This window comes from Cariama cristata, unplaced genomic scaffold (assembly GCF_000690535.1).
Source record: "Cariama cristata isolate BGI_N322 unplaced genomic scaffold, ASM69053v1 scaffold8857, whole genome shotgun sequence".
In the NCBI taxonomy this organism is placed as follows: Eukaryota; Metazoa; Chordata; class Aves; order Cariamiformes; family Cariamidae; genus Cariama; species Cariama cristata.
The window spans coordinates 108926-131327 of record NW_009626034.1 but is presented as its reverse complement, the minus strand read 5'-3'; the positions used below and the strand labels follow the sequence as shown (position 1 = coordinate 131327).

Below are 22402 nucleotides of genomic sequence, written 5' to 3'. Positions count from 1 at the left end.
ATGATTCTATGATTCTATTCTATTCTATATCCTTGCTGATGTTGTAGCCCTTATCTATAAAAAAACACTTTTTACATTGTAATAAATATAGTGTCGAGATTAAGTCAGTATGGTCCCTGTTAAATGACTACTTGTTTCTCTTGATTAACTTACTTCATCTGAAGTCTTTTCAAAACTAAGTTTTCTGGACTAGGTGATGCATTTCCCGTGAAGCATCCGTCCCACAAAAGAGGAGAATGACCCTTTCAGCAGGGACTGGATCAGGGACTGATCTTGTCCTTTGTGGTCAGTGCCCTAGCCAGGAACCTGCTTTCTGATTTTAACTTTCAAGCTTGGGAAATTTTTTTGTTCTTTTATGTATGGTAGAAGATTTTCAACAGGAAGAGTGGGGTGTTACCTGTACCCCTAGCTTTAAGACTTATTTCTACTGCAGTGGAAGAAAGGAGAGGGAGCTACCTGTAGCAGAGAGGGGAATGAAACCTGTGGTTAGCATATCCTGATACTGTAAAAAAGGGCTATGTAAGTTTCTCCAGACATACGAGTGTCTACCAGCTGTCAGAAGAACCTGGATTTATGCCATAATGGGGGGAGTCAGAACAACTAGTTTCTGGCCTGTGCTTGGGGTCAGGGTGAAGTGGGTATCAAGCCATTCTTTCCCATCCAGAGGGAGCTATGTCAGCTATGCATGGTGGGACTTACGGTGAAACTTAGGAGTCTGAAGTACATATGGTATTTAGATTCTGAGATTTCTAAATAGTATATTGGGTATAGAACCCCAAATTTCATGTATCAAGTCCTTTCTATGGGTCTGGCCTTCTGGAGTTGAGTTGTACAGTACTCTGGCCTATAGCCATATCAATCTCTATTACAATTGTCAATGTTAAAACAGTATTTCCTATTATGTAACTTTTATTGTCTGGTTCCCGGACTTCTGAACTGTTCGAACCACCTACTAAAATGTTAAGAATGTTTTTCACTTCAGTAGCTACAGTTAATAAATACCAATGAAAAGTATTTTTATAAACTTGTAGTTGTTCTTGTTTCAGCATTTCTAGTGGGACTTAAATACTGCGATGGGGAGGACTGTTCATTAAGTTGCACTAGCTGTCTTTTGTTTCTTCCTTCTGAAGATTTTGGTGGCGTCTCCTGAAGCAGTCTTGGAGATGGTGTTGGATGGTGCGTTCCCATAATGCATGTTTACCCCAGTTATCAAATTCAGTTTAAAACAACAGAGATTCTCTAGAAGATTTGAGAGACAGGTGTCATTCAGCTTGTGAAATCAAGTTAGAGTCTTATCAATGTAATTGTCTAGGCCTTCTCTGCACCTGTTTCAATGTATATTACAGGAAATTACTCTGAATTTGTCATGTTTAGCATGGCAAAATGAAGGCTAGGGATTATGATTGCTGTCTATGAATGTACCAGGTAGGGTAACACACTGAGAAGGGAGAAGAGCTGTTGAAGTCAATGGGCAGTGTTGTCACAGGAGGACATAGGAATAAGCTGGACATTGTAAAATGTGTACTGAAGATGTGGAGATTTCTAGTAGCAAAATAAGCCTTACTAGAATTTCAGAAAAAAAGGAGGGACTAAGTATTCTTAAGATTTAGCTTGATATTTACTGTGGTGATATGGTCCCTTTTCAAGTCTTCAATCCTTACAGCAGTTACTGAAAATGTTGCTTTGTCTCCTTTAAGACGTTGCACTGTCCAACTTAGCTCTCTAATGGCATTTCAGCTGCAGTGAAGGTTGAGTATGCTTCAAAAAACATTTTGAGAGGAAATGGTAATAACTTATGTACAGCCTTTCAAATGTCAAAGTTTCTTTAGAAATAAGAATATAGGGAATTTCCAAACAAGAAAGAAATGTGTGTGAAATGAAGAGTCAGTGAAATTGACCATTCTTTCTGTGCATCTAGCAAAGTCTCATATTTTCTGTAAAACTCTGGAACAAAGTTATGTGGAAATGGATGGAAATACCTTTTAAATTGAGGTGTACAATTGCCAGTTCTAGAGTACTAGAGATACTGCAACAACACATCATGGGTACCTTATCAGCTCCACAGCCAGGTAGTGTCACAACTCTAGAAAGATCCCTTGTGCTGTCAGATTCTCACTGTAAGTTATATTTCTGAATAGTTTGAAAACAAACAAATGGACAAAACCCCACAATACAAACAGAAAAGAAAAAAAAAAAAACAAACCCTCAAAATCCCCCAATCCCTCCCTTCCCCAAGCAAAAAAGCTCTGCAAGTCCACGCAAGTCTTGTAGTTCTAAAGCCTGAAGCTGCAAGAAGAAACTGAAATCTTGCATCAGAAGTCTGAGATAGTATCACTCGTCTTTTGGTTTTGTGTGGTTGCCCTCCAAGGCAATCTTCTCCAGGCAGGAGCTTTCTTTGTTTATGTGTATCGGTGGGTCAATTAAGTGATGATGCTTAATGAACACTGTTTGATTAGGTATCTTGATTTCTGAGGTGGTTTATTAATAGTAGAATGGAAGTATTTAAAATATTGAGAGAATTTTATGTAGTATTTGGTTGACTGAATGGTTCACAGTTTATGCTGTGAAAGGGATGTATCTTTTCTGTATTTAGAGTTACTGGGAATAGAACCTTAACTGGACTGATTATTTAAATCATAAGTAAAACTGGAGATTAAATTTTCAATCTTAAAAATATAAAATATGTTAAAATATTTTTAAGGCAAAAGAAAGGTTCTGTCTATGAGAGCTGGTAGATGTGCCTAGTCACATACTAATCAAACTAGCCTCTTGCTTTATCTTTGTTGTGGCTGTCTTCATACACTTCCCACTCAATTGAGCAGTTACTTTTCTGAAAGACTAGTAAATGAGTTGTCCAGTAGCATGTTAATATTCTGTAATGTATCTAAGGTATATTTTAATATTTGGTATAAAATCCTCTGATGTTAGAATTAACGGCATAAGCTTTGCAAAACTTGCAGCTGTGGTTTGTTTTTTTTAGTTTTATCAGTTTTATCAGACCACTTCTGTCTGAACATGGAGGTATTCACAGGTTCACTTGTGGACAGACTAAAACAGGCCCTCTGAGAAATGCATCCCTGTGGGGGAGAGCAGATGACAGGAGGCAGAGGTTTCTGTTTCCCTCAAGTCCTTCTCTTCCAGAGTTTAGCCTGTTTGCTCCAATTCCCCTTCTTCGCAGTCTTCCTCACCTTTCTCCGTCCCTCCTTCTTAGCGTTGCAATGAATAAAATAAGGTTTTCCTTTGCATCCCAGTCTAACCCTTAACAATGTAAGTTATATAGTGCTTGCTGCTGCTAATTCTGCTTTCTGATGCTTGATCAAAAATACAGGCCTCTGTCTTGTCTGACCTCCTAAGCACATCCTTCAGTAAAAGTGCCTGGGATGAAATCCAGTCTGACCTTTTTTTTCCCCCTTTTTCTGCTCTCTATGTAGAAAGCCATTGAAAGTTTTACCTTGTTTGTTATATTTTGACAGTCACCATTCATAGGTCCTTAATTCATAAACTTTACAGTTCAGTATAACAAACCAAAGTTGTCAGGAAAGATGATATTGAAATACCATGCACTCCTAAGCTTTAAACTATGTATTATGTAATGTGATTTTCATATGAGGCACTAAAATCTGTCCCAATTAGAGAATCTGAACTTCTAAATCTTTACTGCATTTATCCTTGCAGTGCTGCTGGAGTTAGAAGTGCTCTTATTATGGTTTCACAGTTAAGGAAATGAAGTGTACGGTGCCTGTGTGATTTCCACCACATTGCACAGGAAGACAGTGTCAGAACCACAAAACCATCCATCCTCTCAACTTTTAGGCATATTTTTGATAACTTCCTCCTTGTCCTTAGCCTCTCTTTCTCGCCTGCCCACCACACACCCTGGACCACATATACACTGTAGTGTAACTTATAATCCTGTATTTACTTGCAAAGTATAACAGTGTCTGTTACCATGTGAAAAATAGACCTAAGCCACAGATGCGGTACTGTTTATTGCCTTTCTCATTTTTGGATACATAGTTCTTCTGTCTTAAGTCGTTGCCATGACTGAAGCCATGGTCAAAGACAGCTGTCACTTTTGGAGACTGTTGCAGTTAAAACATCATTCTTTTAGGATATTTAACATGAAGTTCGTGATGTTTCTAAAACAAAATAACAGTGGGAACCCAGTGTCTTATCTAAATTCTGACTCAGGAAGTTGCTATACATTTAGCCCATCACAAATAAACTTGTTAGGTAAGATCTAATTCCTGTCCTGGTTACCTGCCGTTACCTATTCAGCTTTCCGTAGGAGAGTGAGGTTAAGGTTCATTTCTTCTAAGAGGCTTTCTGCTGGTATAAAAATAATATCGGGGAGAGCTGGAGCTTTTTCATAGAGACTTTCCCATATTTCGGGTGCTAGAAAGAAGGGGTTTATGGTTTTCTTCTTCCTGCTGTTTAGTGTTTGCCCATGTAGTTACGCACTTAGCAGAACAATGGCTTGTCAGTACAACAAACTATTAAAATATATCTCCTACTTTTATTATAAATAAGTTTTATGATTGAAGTTATGGTTCAGTAAACACATAACTTTACATGCTGTAAAATGGCAAATAAGTTAATGACTTGTTGGTTCACCTTGTGTAACTTTAGACATTTTAAGAAATTGCTGACATGCATTTAATAGTTATTTAAATGACAAAAACGACAAATTTAAATGAAAATTTTCTTCTCTAGAAGATACCTATTCAAATACATACTGTCTTCAAGTGCAACATATCAAAACCAGACTAAAGAAAGGGGAATTAAAATACTATGTGACAGTATTCCAGGGTAAGGTGATTTATAAACAGAAGGTGTACAGAAGGGTTTTGAAACTTTTTGAAAGGTTTTCTCTGCTTTTGTTTGTTGTTAATGTTGGTAAATTTTACCAAGCAACAAAATCAGATTAAAAAATAATGAAGTTTTTTTGGTGGTGGGTTTTTTTTAAAGTACAACAGTAAACTCATTTACTGTCTCATAAAAAGTCTTGTGATCCAGAAATGTAATTTCTGGGAAATTCACGGCTCCCTTTGAGTCTTGGCCAATGAAATTTGATTGAAGTTTAGGCAGAAAAAAAGGTGATACTCCTGCCAGGTTTTTGTCTGTCTTATGATTTATAACTCTGAACATTGGAAACGTATCCTTGCCATAGACCTGGAAACCAAGTAGCACTGGTCTGAGCTCACAGGGATGTCAATTTTGAAAGGGCAAGCAACAGACTTCCTTATGCCAAAAATAGCTTTTGTGCTAAATTATTTAAGCATAGAATTTGGTCACAGATAAATGGAAAATAATATTTTGCACTTTGGACCTTTTTTGTATAGTGGGGGAAACCCAAGGTCATTTTAAAATTAGATGGGTTTTGTTGGGTGAATCTGAAATGTCACACATTCAAAAACCATGGTGCTTGGCATTGAGAAAAGTGTTGTGTGCTGTTTTTATTCCTCATGTATATTTGTTATATATTAATTGCAATGAAGAGAATATTTTAAACTCCTGCAGCAGTTCAAGTAATGTGTACCACTTCTGTGCTTTTCTGTTGTTGAGTGTAAAATATGTATGAAGACGTCTGAAGTATAAGCACAGTGGGCCCTTGGGAAGTTCTAGAGCTGTACCTTGAGTAATTTCAGTCCAATACTGGCGAAATATTACTGGTTTATTTTTGGTTTGTAAGTCTGTTTTCATCCATGGTCTGTGAAATGTTCAAGGATGATTCTTAATAGAACTTTAATATTGGAATTTTTTTAATCTTGATTATACCAAAAGTATAAATAGTTCTCTTTAGTCTAGCAAACACATGCAGCTTTATTGTAGTAGTTGCTTTGGTGGCAACCCCTAAAGGTTCCTGATAGTTTCTATTGAAACCTTTTGTATTAAGGCACTTGGAATCATCCACTTTTAGAGACGAAAATTTCCTTTTTCTGTTTTCTCTCTAGGCTAAGCATTTTGGGGCAAATCCTACATTTCTTCTTCCCTTCTTCTTCCATTCTTCCCTTAAAGAAAATTTCTTGTATGCTTGAACATCCTCGCGGCTGGGTAGACTTGTGCTCTCTCTGCCATGTCTGATTGTATAGCTGATGTGTTTGCATTTTACTTGGTTTGAATTTGGATTCAACTAGAAAGTACTGGATGACTGGAGTTGAGGAGTGCACATGCGCAGAACTTGCATCGTGTTCAGTGCAGGTCTGTGGAACTGAGGGGCTCTGGTTTGAGTCACTGGCGCAAAATTTGCATTGCAAATGAGACACACGCCTGGAAATTCTTGATTTCTAGAGATTCGTATGCATCAGTAGGCGATCTGTATCTGTACAGCAGTTAAGTTATTGATTCTCAAAAGCCCAGGAAATTCCCAGAACCTGACCACTTACTTTTTACCCTTCTTCTCTTCTCCTTTTTTTGATTAGTGGAAATAATTTTTTCAGGCTTTTTCTTTTTTGCATCTCTCTTGTTAAAACTTGTTCTGGTAAAAAGTGTTATTCTCCCTCAGTCTTTTTTTTTTTTTTCCTTCACCAGCCATAACCTACTAATATTTCTTTGAAAGTATTCATGGTGGTATGATTTATGCTCTTGTGATAGCTGCTTCATGGCATTTTCTTTCTCTGCAACCATGAATAATTTCTTTGAGGCCAAATCAAGAAATACCTGTCTCCCATGGCTCATAGGTTCTTTCAATTGCCTTTCCTAAATATGTAGACACGTTAATATGTCTCAGCATTAGCTGAAAATATGCTCATGAATCAAAGCACTATGTCCTCTGAGGTTGAAGATTGTTTGTTACTGATTTTTTAATGTTTGTTTGGCATTTGTTATGGAAATATCAAATATAGGCAGTTCCTGCATATGTCTTATTGATATTTTTCTGCTTTAAAAGAAAATATATTCTTTGAAGGAGATTCTAGTATTGTCATAATTTGGCACATTCAGTCATTCACATGCTTAAGAGGAAAAAGGTGTCCTTTGTTTCTAGTCACTCCCAAATGTAAAATTTCACTCTCATTTTGCTTATGTTTACAAAATCCGGTTATTCAACTTCCATGGCTAGTTTTGTAAATTGTTTTCTGCATATGTGGCTCCAGACTGTGTCAGAATAGTGATGTATTTTTTACATTTTTTGGGATGTATTTACATTTTGGTGTTTTGATAATAAGGGAAAATACATGTTATACATCCATCCATCCACAGTTTACTGTAACTTACAAGCTGCGTTGTAAATTATAATACCGTTTACAAGGAAGATTGCCCTTACATTATTTCCTCTTCAGATGTGTAAGAAATAAAAAGGCTGATGCATATCACAGCTTTCAGATTTAATTGTTAATAGATGGCAGAATAATTGAAGGCCAAGATATTGGAATTAGAAAATGACAATATGGAACTCTTCAATGTTAAAAACATGTCAATACTAAAACCAAATATATGTCTACCACACATTGCCATCTTTTTTTAGTACTTTACTGTAAATACTTGCTCAGCTTTTAGGAAGATATGAATAAACAGTATAAAGCTATCTTGAAAATTATTCAGAATTCATAAAATGAGATACGAAATGCAAAACTTATGTATGCAAAATACAGTGAAAACTTTTCCCCTCATATGTAACATGTTTCACTTGTAGACGCAGCCTACACAGAAGTCTATCTTACCGCTTTGTGTAACGTAACTAAAACTTTAGAGATAGTTAGGATAATTCTGAATTGTATTTATTTTCTCTTGTATCTCTAAGTACAGAGCAATCCTTAATAAGTTTTGTTAATGAAATGTACAGTTTATGCTATCTAGTAGAGGCGTAGCTGTTTACAAAATATGCAATCACTGTATGCTTTATCTTTCTAAAAAAATCAATTGCATTTTTTCTTTGTGTTACCTAACTTTCGTAAACATTTTTCCCTTTACAGTCTCAGAGATAGCAGGTGCAAAATGTTCCATGTAATCTGAAGTAATGGAGATAGCTCAGGTTGCAAATAGATAAACGGGTGTATATGTATAATATTTTCTCCCAGTTAAAATGGATCTTTTGCCAGTATAAAGAGTTTAGCGTATGTTAATGGTTTAGGCAAGAGCTTAATATTAAAACTTGGTTTTCTCAGTAGTGGTCTCTGTGTCTTGTTTTGGCTGGTGAACCTCATGTTGAGGGTTAGCATTTGTTGCTGAAGTAAGACCAACTCCCTCATGAGAACTTTTGGTTTTTTAGAGTGAACAGAATAGTTAACCTTTTCAGTGGACTTACAAACTTATGAAACAGTCTAAATTGGCTCTGACTGCAAACTTTGACCTGTTTGGCTGAATTGTGGGAACTGTGCCAAAATTTGATATAAAGCAGTTCTGGGAAGCTCTTTAAGATTAAATTCCAGGACTGCATGACTGACGTGCTAACAATATACTTGTGATATTAGACAAGTGTTACTTCAGTACAGTTTTTGGCCTGAACAGATCATAGACCTAAAAGTAAAAATTATCTCCAGCCTGATTAAAGTAATTTGTTGTGTCTCAATATGGTTTTAAAAAGTCCAGTTAAAATTTGGCATCTTGATTACTCCTTTCTCTACCCCTCTCTGTGGTGAGGGACCCTAGCTCCTCAAAACCTTTTTGCTATGCTTTTTCTTTGTGGAAGAAAAGGTAGCAGATAGAAAAGGTTCTAACTGCAGAGTATCTTGGTATGGTTTCCATGAAGCTTTTCAGCAAGCAGTCACTGAATCGGTTTGTATCCAACACTCATAACACGTGGCTGGTTTAGGCGAATTTTGAGATGGAAAGGCTGTTTAATCATACATTTCTTCATTCCTTTAATAATAATAAGGGACACTTTGTATGGGAATGCTCAGCTTTCAGTGGAGAATAATCTCTCCAGACTCCATGACTGAGCACCAGCAAATGTGGTATATTTTCATCATTTGTGTCAGGAAAAACTTCTTTATTCACTCAACACAGGAAAAATTATCTCTATTTATTTTTCTCTTATTTATTTTGTTATTTCTGATGCTTTACAAACATGCACTTTTTTCAAATTAAGTCATTTCTGGGTTTGAGGAAAACAGTATAATAGAAGTTGATTTGGCTGAGCTGAGTATTGCCAGTGTCCTGATATACTCTGCTAGGGATGCTCATCTCTTGTTCTATGGCCAGACAACTGAATATTCCATAAGACAGTAGTCATGTGCAGGTTAAAGGCACTTTTATTAGATTTCATTTTTTGTTATTGCTTTTGAATATTTGTACAAGTGTGTCACTTCTTTTGTGGAACGGGGAACTAGAATGGTTTTTGAATGCCTCTCTGTATTACTTTAAGAAATTTAACTGCCAATATTATTTTCTTAAAGTAATAGTAAAGTGACAATTTGAGTATTTGTGTGTTAAATCAGGTTTCTACATGAATGCCTATCAGAAAGTTGGCTAGATAGCTACTGACATACACCTTATGCTGAATTCTCTGCATCTCCAGTTACTTTATTAACTTTGCAAAAATTAGTACAGGTAATGCCTCTCGAGTATATCAGTAGAGTGTGTTTGGACTTGCTTTATGACAAATTTACAATTCTCTGCTGTTGTAACTTCTATAAACAGAGCAAGGAGTCACCATTTACAGGATTACTGCTGAAGGTGCTCTGGTAAGTACAGGTGGTTGCATGGTCACTGATGTTTGCAGTCTGAACTGGATGAAATAGTGGAGATGGGACTTCAACACAGCTGGCTGTCAAGTGAGGAAATGATGTCAAAAGTTCTCACTGAGAACAGGACTGACCACCCAGCAGGAAGAGGACACCAGCTGCTCTGGGGTGCAGCTGCAGGCAGCATGTCTACCAAGTAGAAACCCTAGAGATCAAGTGTTTGAAGGTAAAAAAGACCTTTTTCATCCTGGTCTAAGGCCTCTCTTGCGGGACAGCATGGAGATTAAATGAGATTGGGGAAAGACCCTTTTTTTTTTTTTTGATAATTTTATTCATATTAGATTAACTTCTGAATATCTCAACAGATAGTTCATGCAATTAATCTATCATGTATTATCAGTTGATTCAGCATGCTGTTCATAACTCATGCGGTTTAGGATATATTCTAAAGCAGTTTCTCATATTGTGTGTTATTCCCTGGAAGGAAGCAAGACTGCCTAATACTTGTTTTCCTTAGGTATTGAAAATAATTTTTCAATGAATACTTACATGGCTTGAAAATAAAATGTGGATTTTGACAGTAGTTAGAACTCAATTGCTTGAATTCTGTTTCAGACTTGAAGAAGCAGTTGTATGTCAGACTTTTTTTTTTCCAGACATGCGGTTAGTATGTCTGAATAAAGTACACTGCATCTCTGTACAAATCTCTCATCACCTGAATCAAACAGTTAGAACTAGAGATAAGAAGCTGATAAACACTGATGTTAGCAGTGTTATTTTATTTGTCTTTGTAGATACAGTGTAAAACTGACCATCTTTTACATTTACTGGTTTGGGTGCTAAAACATTTCACAACTGTAAAACAAAGGTACCAGAAACTATAATGTTGTTTTGTATCTAGAAAATCCTGTTAAATGTTGCTATCTAGTTTTCTTGTCTTTGGGTTTGGCTATTACTTCAAATCAGGAAAGTCTGGGCAATGGAAATGATGCTTGTTTCTGGACATAGGATTAAGTGACAATCATTAACCTAGTTGGAAAGCAAGCCCTCTTGCTACAACTCTAAAGCCTTCTAGGACTACCTGAAAGGAGGTTGTTGCGAGGTGGGGGTTGATCTCTTCTCCACGCTAACTAGCAATAGGACAAGAGGAAACAGTCTCAAGTTGCACCAGGGGAGGTTCAGGCTGGATATTAGGAAGAACTTCTTCACTGTAAGAGTTGTTAAGCATTGGAACGGGCTCCCCATGGAATTGGTGGAGTCACCATCCCTGGAGGTGTTCAAAAAATGTTTAGATGTGGTGCTTCAAGACATGGTTTAGTGGGCATGGTGGCATTGGGTATACAGTTGGACTTGATGATCTTTGAGGTCTCTTCCAACCATAACGATTCTATAATTCTATGAAAATTGTGTAGCAGAATTTTTTTGTTTGTTGTTTTGGTTTTGTTTGGGTTTTTTTCACCAATGAACAGCTCAGCTTTATTTTTGTTACTTTAAAGTTATTAATGGGAAATTCTGAGAAGTAATTTGATTGTGTCTTTCATGTATTTTATGGTATGTATACACATTTTTTTTCTATTTACTCTGTGGGATTATTCATGTTTTAATTTCCTGTGACTGAAAATTAAGAGGTGATAGGCCAAAATGTGTTGTACTTAATTCAGAGATTCAAAGATTATAAAGCAATGAACTACTGGGATTATTTCATCTGACTATGATAATGTAGACTATGAGAAGTAGCAGAATACATGGCTGATTTTAAACTAGGTGATGTTGACTCTGATATTACCTTTGGAAGAGTTATGCTTTTTAGTTGTAATTCTCCTTATCATCTGTTACTGTATCTCTGGCTGGTATTTCTGAGGCCACAACATTGTGTGCAGTGATAAAGTCTTTTCAGAATTACTGCTTCTCAAGATGGCCCTCCCATACTGTAAGGCCACTTGCTGTTGGGATCTGGTAGCCTTCAATTTGACTGTATTGAACCACACATTGCATGTTTGCATCCAGGTTGCTCATTGTCAGGGACCTGTGTTGTCTCTCATTGTTACTCTCATATTATCTGTGTCAACCTAAAAATCTTACTAGTAATTTTTTTTAATGTTTGCTCGAAGAGTATTGATAAAGAAGCTTAATCACACAGGGCTGGTAATTACCTTACCTTAATTGTATTAGCATTGTAAGCTTTACAAGTTACATTTATAATTTCTTTTATTGAAGTTCAGCCTTGGTTTGAATAATGATTTTTATTTTTTTAATAATGCTTACTTTAAATATTGATTATTCAGAGTTCTGCATCATCCATTCCATTGTCTTATCTCCCCAGCAGGAAATTCAACAAGGTGTTTTAAAAATCTTGACTAAAACTTGTCAAGTCCTGTTAATCTAAAATATCTATATTCAGTCACTTCTGTTTAGCTCTGTTGGACTAAAAGGACTTTCATCATAAAATGTGAATATCTCACTTGTTATTCTCAGAAGTATTAAATAGAAATATTTGGTCATCTTTCCTATTTTTTTCCTACATTATTATTTATATTTTATCACTTCCACCTAACAAGAAACCAATTTTGATGCTGCGATTATGTGCTTCTAGCTGATTTGACTTTTGATTTTTGTGAAATTGGCTTTTTCTAGTACCAGCTAAACAAAATCTAGCTTTTATTTAATAAAGGGAATTTAGTTTTTATGAAATCAATGGAAGACCACAGGTACCTGAGCAACATCTATACTTCAGTTTTGATGCCTGTTTATTAATCAAGAAGAGGGATGATAAATATTTTCCTTTCCGTAGATGAAACGATTAACCTTTTTTCAACTTAGGCTTTAAAAGCATGTGGGTGTGTTAGAACTGTCGCTTAGTGATGCACCTCCAAAGTCTCAGAATGTGAAGTCCCCCGTAGTGCGATCGCTTCACCCTACTTATGGGTGTTGCAGGAGAAACTCCAGTGACTTGAGTGGCTTGTTGCAGGCTCTAGCAGACCTGTGATTTATTTGTCTGAACAAGGTAAATTTGAGTTTGGTTTTTCTTCAGGAGTTGTACACACCCAGTGATGTATACAGCTATAATTTCCACTGTATATTCCTTTTTTTTAAACCGAGATTGTCAGCCATTTTCCATCTGTCTCAGTTTACAGCTTGATTTCATCCACATTCTGATTTCTGCAAAAGGTATAGGTTCCAATTCAGCAAAATATGTAACTTCACATATTCCTATTGCACCCTTTGAAAGTTAGGAGGAATATAGCCACACCAGTGCATAGGCTGTGTTAAAGCTCTAGAGCTCTGTTGATTGATAGATGGAGAGCAGAACGTCCTGCCACCTCTAATTCCTTCCCCTCGTTTATTATTTGCACATTATAAAAGAAAAAAACCACCTGTATGTAATTGTATATGGTATTTTGCAGAATGGCAAGTGTGATTAGGTGTCTTTACTTGCAACTTCAAAAACTGAAAGTGAATGTTCTAGATATCATTTGAAAATAATGCTTAGGAAAAAAACATTGCTACATCTTCCACTCACTTGAATTTAAAATTAATTTGCAATTGCTACTCTGTGTGGCCTATTACAGGACCTTTTTGACAATCTGGTAGGAAGAAGAACATTAAGGTTTTAATTTCAAAGCAAACCCTCGGATAAATTCCTCACTGATTAATCAGTTAATGTCTTTTTAGAACATGTTTTTCCTCTGCGGTGCCTTTGAGGGATATTTTAATGAAAACTGTCTGGCTTGAAAGTTGTTAGCTGCAATGATAGCTTTTAAAAAAAAAAAACAAAAAACAAAACAAAACAAAAAAAAACAACAAACAAACAAACAAACAAAAACAAAAAAAAACAAACAAAAAAAACACCACCAAAAACAACCACTGAAAGGCATAATTTATCTTTCAGTTAATCTACTTAATGTAAAATATCATGTAACCTAGTTGAAAATTGAGTGGACAGGAGTTCTTCAGGATTCTTGAGTAAAGTTCTGAGCAGCTGAAAAATGAAGGTTTTCAACAGGTTGAAAAATCATTTGGAATTTAGGGTGAATATCTCATTGTTATGAGACAAACTTGGTATTTTACAGAAGTTCAGTTGCTTTTATAAATTTCCCTTCCTTAGAAAATTTCCCAGCTTAGAAATTTTTGGGGTTGGAGTGGGTAGTCTTTAGCTTTATGGTAAAGGTTTAAGGTAGAATTACTCAAGTAATTTTAAGCTGTTCAGACACTACAGACCCACTCAAGCTAATTTCAGACTTAGAGGCTTTTTTTTTTTCTTTTTAGAACTATGGAGAAAGTATATAAATTCTGGGTTATGGACAGTGAGTATCTAATTTTACTTGACAGCATCCTGTTTATTAGAAGGCACAGTGCAGAGATGGGAGGTAATATGTCTTTCAGGTACTTTGTAGCCATTTGACCTGATTCTTCATTCCTTATTCATTAAGTAATTTTTTTCTTTCAAATGGATATATTTGTGACCTGGAAATTCTACCTAATTGTTTAAATGGTTAAAATTTAACTATGGCAGGGAAAAAAAAAGGCCTTTTTGGAAATAGCTTGCTTTGTTTTCATTTATGTGTAATATGCATTTAGGGTTCCTGTTTTTCATTCCTTTCTCTGAAGGGAGCTTTGGGTCTAGAGCAGGCTTGTATCTGAAGAACCATAGTTTGATGTCTGAAATTAGATGGGATAAGAATAAGTGTAAGTGTTGTCATGCCTTAAAGCAGAGTTGTTATCAGCTTATAGGAGGTTGTTGAAATGAAAACAAAAATGTCCTTTAGTAACAGAGTGATAAATTAAAAGTTGAGCTTTATAGTAAAGAGAAGGAGAAAAAAAAAAAAGGAATAAAATAATGAGATTTGGATTGATTTCAATAATACTGATTCTGTTGTGAAAGTGTTATAGTTTAGAAAGGAGATGGGTGGCAAATTTGGGAGTTATCTCTAAAGGATAAGGAAAAAGTCTGATACTGAAACAAATCCTTCATTAGATTGACTTTATAAGCTTTTTTAAAATATTTTTTTCTTACACAAAATAGGACATCATCACATAAATTTCTAGTGAACCTTTCAAAGATCACTCAGATTTTTTTATTTTTTTCTTTGTTACAGTTGCATTAAAATCTTCTAACTCTACGAGACCAGAAAAAAATGGCATTCAAGAAAACTGTAGAACAGCAAAACATGGAGAGGGCATGCAGATCCTGGAAGGAGAACTCTTACTGCAGGTATGTTTTGCAGTGGACGTATTATACAAAGATTTAAATTTAAAATAATAAAAAAGATTATATTGTATTTAACATACCAGTTATTCATTGATGAGATTGAAAAAGGAAGTTTTCATATTGTCAAATTCTTTCCTCATTTTCTTTACATTAATATTACACAGCTCTTGCACTTTTCTCTGGTGGTAGTAGTGACTTTGAAGAGCCAGTGTTAGACTACAGGGTCCTCTTAACTCTTTATGAGTAATTTCTTAGAGTTATTTTTTCCCATCTCTTTACGTCTATTGTTAATAAAGATATTAATATAAAGAAACAATCTTCGTAAAGGTCAGATAGGTTAGTCATCTAGTATAAATTTGGTGACTAATTGTCTAAAAAACCAATTTCTCTTTAAGAGATCTTGGGTCTGCTGGAATATCTTGCTTTCTTAGTGGTTAGAAAGAACTCAGAGTTCATAGTATAGGTTCAGGACAAATTTTAAAATACTTTCAAGAACTTTTAGCAGTGTGAACTAATGGAAGGTATTAATGAAAAATAGTTGTGGGGTTTTTTTAAATAGTATAATCTGTTTTGATGTCCTAGAGTGTCAAAGCACATGAAATGACTAATGTAAGTATTCCACTGTTCTAATTAGTTTCACGAAATAGATTTAACTGCGACCTGCAACTCCATTTGAAATATGTTGATCATCTATCTTCTACACAGGTTTCTCACTGATGTATCTATCAGAAGTAGCAGATCATTAGGTCAGTCAGAGCCAATGGTTTGCTTAGAACAAAATTAATTTAACTGTTCAATGGGTAGAAATAAAAACAAGTTCTAGGAATCCCATAAAAGAATTACAGTAAACTAATGCTAGTTGAAAATTGTTTACTAACTGGCTAAAAAACTAGGGCATCTGCCTAATTTTCTAACCTCGATAAAGTATGACAAAGAACTGTTATGGAGTTACTGCAGGTGAACAGCTTTCTTTTAAATATAAATTATCTAAAAAGGTATAATATATGGTTTAGATGGGAGGCATCTATTTGATGTGAAATTTAGTTATTTTTTGTGACTTCTGAATGGAAATTAAATGAGGGAACTGCTATAACAAACTGCTTTCCAGTATGAAAATGAAATGGGTGATATACTTGTTACTGTAAATTCTGCCCCCTTTGGGAAGTAAGTAAATGAACTGAATTTCTTAAATGAATTTGTTTTGTAAATATTTTATGTATTAAAAAAATTATGAAGATAAATATGTAGATGGAGTTTTCTTAGGGAATGTAAGAAATAGAGTGATGAAAGTGGGAATTTTCTAGAAGATACTGAGCATCGAAAAGATGTAAATATTGATAAAATCCTTCCCTTCGGCCCTAAGCTCAGAATTCTTATGTCACACAGGTTTCCATAAGTTATAACTAATGATGAACATTTCCTTTTTATTCTGTCTCTATTTTTTGCAAAGGTGGTATGAATATATACCATAGTGTTTATATTTGGTTTTATTTGTTCATCAGATTTTTTCTTGTTTCCTAACAAACAGAAAATTATGTCTTTAATTTCCAACATAGAAACAGTCTTACCCATTCAATATATTGTGGAAGTAGAGATCAAAAACATAGATGTGCCTTCCTTAAAATTAATCTAGATCTCCTTTAAAATTATTTAATTATTTTAAATTCTTATTTTAGATACATAATTTACCTTTTATCTACATTTTAGATACAATCTAAGCAAGTTTGTGGTATGAAGTGCAATTCAAATGATAACCTCTAAGAAATTTTTAAAACATCTTAATTCTCACCAGTAATGAACAATTTTGTAATTGTATTAGGAATATTGAGAGTACTTTTGTAGAAGCACAAATATTATCTCCAATACTCCAGAATAATAAACTCACTGAGAAATTTCATTATGCCTTTAAAGATAATTGTTTTAGGATTGCATTTTGCCAAAACCTCCATCAGAATTAATCTCCCATTTATTGGTGTGTCCAGATACCTGCATGTTTTAAGGAACTTCCAGTAAGTTGTTGCATTAGGTTTTTGGGCAAACAACTTGCACTTTACAGAATTTTTGGTTTACAGAAGTCATCTGATTTCTGCAGTAACAATCCTGTTTCAAGATGAACTGCGTTCCAGAACCACTGTAAAATGTGATTGAATTCCAGGTACAGGAGCTGTACATAGCTTTGTATGAAACCGAGCAGAATAACCAAATTTAACATGTGAGTCAGATTTAGATACTGTGCAGCTTGTGGACTTTTTCTATCAACCACTTGAGGTTAAATGTCCTGCAGAACAGATCAGCAGAGGACACAAATACCTGCCATTGTGGCATTCTGCTCCCTTGGAATTACGGTGAACTTCATCAAAACCAAGGATTCTATGTAACTACTCAAGATTTCTTGGATTTACTACACTATTTAATTTCAGAGTAATGTAAAATTTTTTTAGCTCATGTTGTATTCAAGTAAAATTCACTAAACTTATATAAGGAGTTTTTATAGAGCTCACAACTGTTCATGAGAATAGGTTAAGAAACATCTACAGGTTAAATAGGAGTGCTTCACAGCATTTAAAGACCAGTCGTTTAATCAGATATTTAACTTGACTTAATCAGATTGTATTAGTAAAAGAACAAGAAATAGTAAAACAATATCTCTGCAAAACATGGAAAAGCAACTATGGTGGTTACCATAGTGTGGGGCTATGGGAATTAATGTTTGTGGAAGAATGATGCTGATTTATAATAAAAATATATTATTATATTGTTGCGGTAAGATACAGGCTATCCTTCACTTACTTTACATTTTCTATGTTACAATAATTTTGTGTAATAAAGAGTTTTTAAAAATGTGTTTTGAGTGTGCTAGCCAAATTTGACTTTGAATGCAGCTGAGGAAATTAAGTGGCACGATGTACTTAATCCGGTCCCTTGAGACAGCCTTTTGTTAAATCTTGACTGAAATCCATAGAAGTAAATCAGCACCTTTCAGATGAGCTGCCAAGTCACAAATGTACTGTTTGCTATCACAACAATTGCTATGAACCGTATTGATTGGGAGTTCAGATAAATGCCCTTTGCGTGACTTTGAATAAGGAGCCTCTTAGTCTGCTGCTTCACCAAGGGGGAAATCTCTTCAAAAACATTGTTTACTTGCAACAGTCTGCTTGTGCAGAGGTTTTCTATTTTAAGTAAGCTATAAAATGTTTTCTTGGACTATATAGAGGATCTTGATCATTTGATTTCCTTCCGCTTAGGCCTGTCTGCACTATGAATAGAACAGATTTTGGGAATCGGTCTGTGACATGGCTCCCATTTGTGCTGCAGGCAGCTAGGCGTACTGAAGGCTTGAGCCATACAAGCATTGTTGATGTTAGATAAACTTACAGTTGTTCATACTGCTGTCCCTCATCTCCTACAATCAAGAATAATTGAAAGTCATCAACAGAGTTTGGCTTCTCCCCTGAATTTTCCCAAGGAACTTTTTTTTATTAGATGCAGTTTTCTTCGTTGTGCCATGTATACTGTAGAGAGATGCAATGAAGAATACTTCTGTTTATGCTGTTAGATAATGATATGTTTTTGCATACTTCACATTTTATTGGGAGAGTAGGGTATAGGTAGACTTACAGCCACAATAATTGTCTGAAATTTTATCTCTGAAGATGACAGATTGGTGTGTTTCCTCCCCAGGCATTAAATGGTTTTGTATTAGTTGTTACGGCTGACGCTCTGGTTTTTTATGTCTCTTCTACTATACAAGACTACTTGGGGTTCCAACAAGTAAGTTTATTTTTTCCTCTATTATTTTGTAGAAGTTTTGCTTAATTTCAGAGGGCATCAGTGTTCATGTTTAGGGTCTGATCGTTTGTGTAATGAAGTACCTAATCGAGATTTTTTTGAGTTGGATTACTTTGAAACCATATTACTTTTCTGTCAGCTTACATAGCTGAAATGGGACCTTAGGCCAAGCACAACAGGAATATAGTTTCCAAAGTTGAGTTAGGCAAGATAGGAAATTTTCACACTTAATTAGTCTTTACTGGAACAACTGTTTGAAATGTATACTGTGGTGTTACCCAGTTTATAATGCTGAGTGGGACATAATTCAGTGGGAAGGTAATTATTTTAAGAGAAACCTTTCATACAAAATTAACTCCATATGCCTTGGAGTTTTAAGTATCAACTGAGTCATTTTAGTATTTTTAGAATTCTAATGTTCTTTCACTCGTATTTACTTCATTTATTTACTTAGTTATTTCAAAACAAGCATTTGTTATTTACAATTTATGGTGCAGGTCATGTATGGCTAACTTCCATGGGCTTACAGACCAGGTACCAAAGCAGTAAAGACCAAGACCTAGTGGGCATATGTTGCCTTCCTTAGAGAACTTCTGGGATTAGTTTATGTTAAGATGATAGAGGCTTAGTTACAGTTATCAATTTGTATCTTTGTGTACTGTATGATGCTAGATTCAGTTGCTGTCTAAAAATAGGGAGAAACTACTCGGTCTGCAATTTTAGCTAACTGATAAGAGACTGGGGAATGTTTGTGTAAAAGAAAATATTCCAAACAGAACTATTATTCCTGGGGTTACAGATTCTTTTGGTGTTGGGGAATGAAGAAAAAAGCTTGGAAAACAAATTGGGCATAAAATTCTTATAGTAAAGCCGATAAATCAAGTGCATGATATAAAAGTGAAGTCTGAAAGTTACAAAAAATTAGCATTTCTGGCAATTTATTCTGGAAAATACTGATTCTTTTATGAAATTCATCAGAGCAAAATTTGAGCTAGGCTTTGCTTTTGCCAGTGTATCTTCATTTCTTTAGATCTATGTTTTATTTAAAATATTTTCTGTTTATATAATGGTTGAGTTTTCGATCCATGCAGAAAACAGGGAATTTAACTCCTCTCAGTTGACTGAGGCTTTTCTTGAATATTTTGGGTGTTTTTTTCCCCTTAATTTCTTTCAACCACTCCTGGCTGTTGTAGCTTTGCCATTTACATCACATTCCTAACCACGCAATTGGTGGTGATATGAGAGCTTAATAATTACAGATTTTAAGGCATCCTTAAGGAGTGACAAAGCTTTCGGGCAAACAAAACCAATATTCATAACCTACTTGACTTAGTTTTGGAAGTTGTTTCGTTGAGGATCTTTGACTTCTTTTGTATTCCTGTAGCACCTAGAATGGGTCAGGTCCAAGTACTAGCTGGCAAGTACTTTATTTACCAGTATGTAAAATTAAATTATTTAAACAATACCTAAGCATAACAGTTCCAGGCTTGCTTAGATAAAAGCAGGTAAAGAAATACTTGACATAATGTTATTTTTTTTCTAAGGTAATATTTTTTGATTATTATTTCTCATGTTTGCAGTCATGAGTGTGACTGAATTCTTCTCTGTGCTGATAAAAAATTTTTCATGAAGCTTTGCCACATGCATGCAAATATATGGTTTTTTTATCCCTGAACAAAATGAATTTTGCTATATCCATTTCAGTGTTGTCAACCAGACGACTTATAATATAGTGTCATATAAGTTTCTTATTCTCTTTCTTTCCTGCTTTTTTCCTTTTTGTATGTAGTCTGATATTATACACCAGAGTGTATTTGAATTGATTCACACAGAAGACAGACCTGAGTTTCAGCGACAGCTACATTGGGCATTAAGTCCTGCCCAGTCTGCAGATTCTGGACCAAGTGTACAAGGTGAGAATGCAGCCAGTTTATGTGTTTGCCTGTCTGATTATTTGGGGTTTTTGGGGTATATAAAAAAGTTTAGATTCTTTCGTACGAATGAAGGAAGGAATAACATCTTTTAAACTTATTTGAATTTTGTGGATATATTTAGCCACCAGTGGGAATTACTATTTTTTTTTGCACATTAAGCACTGCTATTCATAGCACAGCACTGTTAAAATACTAATTATGCTTCAAATTGGAAGACTTTAATTTGGAGCATAAATGACTGAGCGTCTAACATAGTCTGTTCAGTAGTCCTGTGGTAAATAGCAAAGCAGGTAATCCTGCATGTTTGTGTTGCAAATGGGGCAGTCAGAAGTGGACAGTTTCTCTTGGTGATGTAAAAAACAAGGAAGTTTGATTTTTTTTATTTTTTTTTCTGTGTTCACCCTCAACTACATGGCTTGTCTTTAATCGCTGTTTGAGTGAGAAAGTGATTTCTCTGAAGTATTGATATCTCTTTTACATCTACTACTCCAGGTTACAGATTGTGACACCAAATTTATTAGCATAGGAAGATCAGCAGGCAATTGGGTACAATAGCTTCTTTAAACTCTACAGGCTGGTAGATCCATTGTGTGACTAAGAATGTGTTAGTTACTGTTAATATACGTAATAGGGCGTCCCTGGTCATGAAAGAGTTTTACTCTTCCACATTTGTCACTGTTATATGCAGGCTGCCGCATAGATCAGTACTTCTCTTGGGAATAAAAGGGGAAGAGAAATAAAAGATGAAATGGATGAGCCTTTAAGACTAAATAGTATGCTTGTTAGAGCATCAGATTGTTACATATTATTAACTGATGCTTAAGTGACCTGCTAGATTGAGAAACAACTAAGGAGAAACACATTGCTTATATATCGGAACAGAGATGTGTGGGTACAGATAGTTACGTGTAATATGGGAAGGGTATGCCTGCCTCATAATGACAACAAAACTGTTGAGACAACTGTAATGCTCAATTTTGCACGACAGTTGTTTAAACGTGTAGGTAAAGCTCTCTTACTTGATTATAGGATATTTTTTTAATCCAGAAAAAATCCATGTTGTTTTTTAATAAATCTACCATTCATAAAGCAACTTGATTTAAAATTCTAACAATTTCATGTTTAATATGCTAGAGTATGGAAAGGCCATGACTTGATAGAGAACTGAAAACCAGCAAATGTTATTTACTTGTTTGGCTCACAGCTCCGTATATTTCAATTTTTCATTTAGTGGTCAACATTGTTATATCATCTGTGGATCAATCTACACAGTCCAGTTGAAAACATGCTATACAACTGGTTAATATTACAAATTCGTATAGCAAACAGCTGCTGGAACTCAGAAACCAGGTCTTTATATGGTGGCTTACTGTTTGCTTTAGAGTGAAATGGTGTTCTATAGTGCTTAAGCAACTGTACATGACTTTACAAAAGGTTGTGTTTGAAAAGTATGATGCTAGATTGACTTGGCATCAGATTTGATTGAATGACAGGAAGTGCTGAGCAGGATTACAAACAATTGTTTGTTTTGTGACTTGTATTCCTAGCTTACTAAAAGCTGCTAATTATTTTGGGGCCTCAAGTAGCATAAAATGTTTGGACGTTGAGGATTTTAAAACTGAATTCAGATTTATAACAAAGGATAATGCTATGATCATAAGGATCCCCTCCATTTTTGCTAATTTAATCCATTTCCTTTTTAATACACTCAGTTAGCATTATGTAGCTATTTATAGACATATTATAGTTGTGCTCAAGCTTAAGCACAGATTCCAGCCTAAGTCTGGGAACCAATTCTGCTTCAGTTAGCCTGGATTGGTTGTTTTTCACTCAGTACTCTGGTA

At 35.1% G+C, this 22402-nt stretch overlaps 1 protein-coding gene across 1 annotated transcript in view; it reads left to right on the top strand.

Annotated features, from left to right (window-relative positions):
- The first annotated feature begins 4943 nt into the window (after positions 1–4943).
- The window catches only part of LOC104164507 (aryl hydrocarbon receptor-like), a 31970-nt gene continuing 14511 nt past the window's right edge, over positions 4944–22402 (top strand). Inside the window, 4 exon segments of the mRNA XM_009703854.1 lie at positions 4944–4951; positions 14720–14835; positions 18517–18606; positions 20414–20537. Of these exon segments, the coding sequence (XP_009702156.1) occupies positions 14803–14835; positions 18517–18606; positions 20414–20537 (247 nt within the window). The 5' untranslated portion in view covers positions 4944–4951; positions 14720–14802.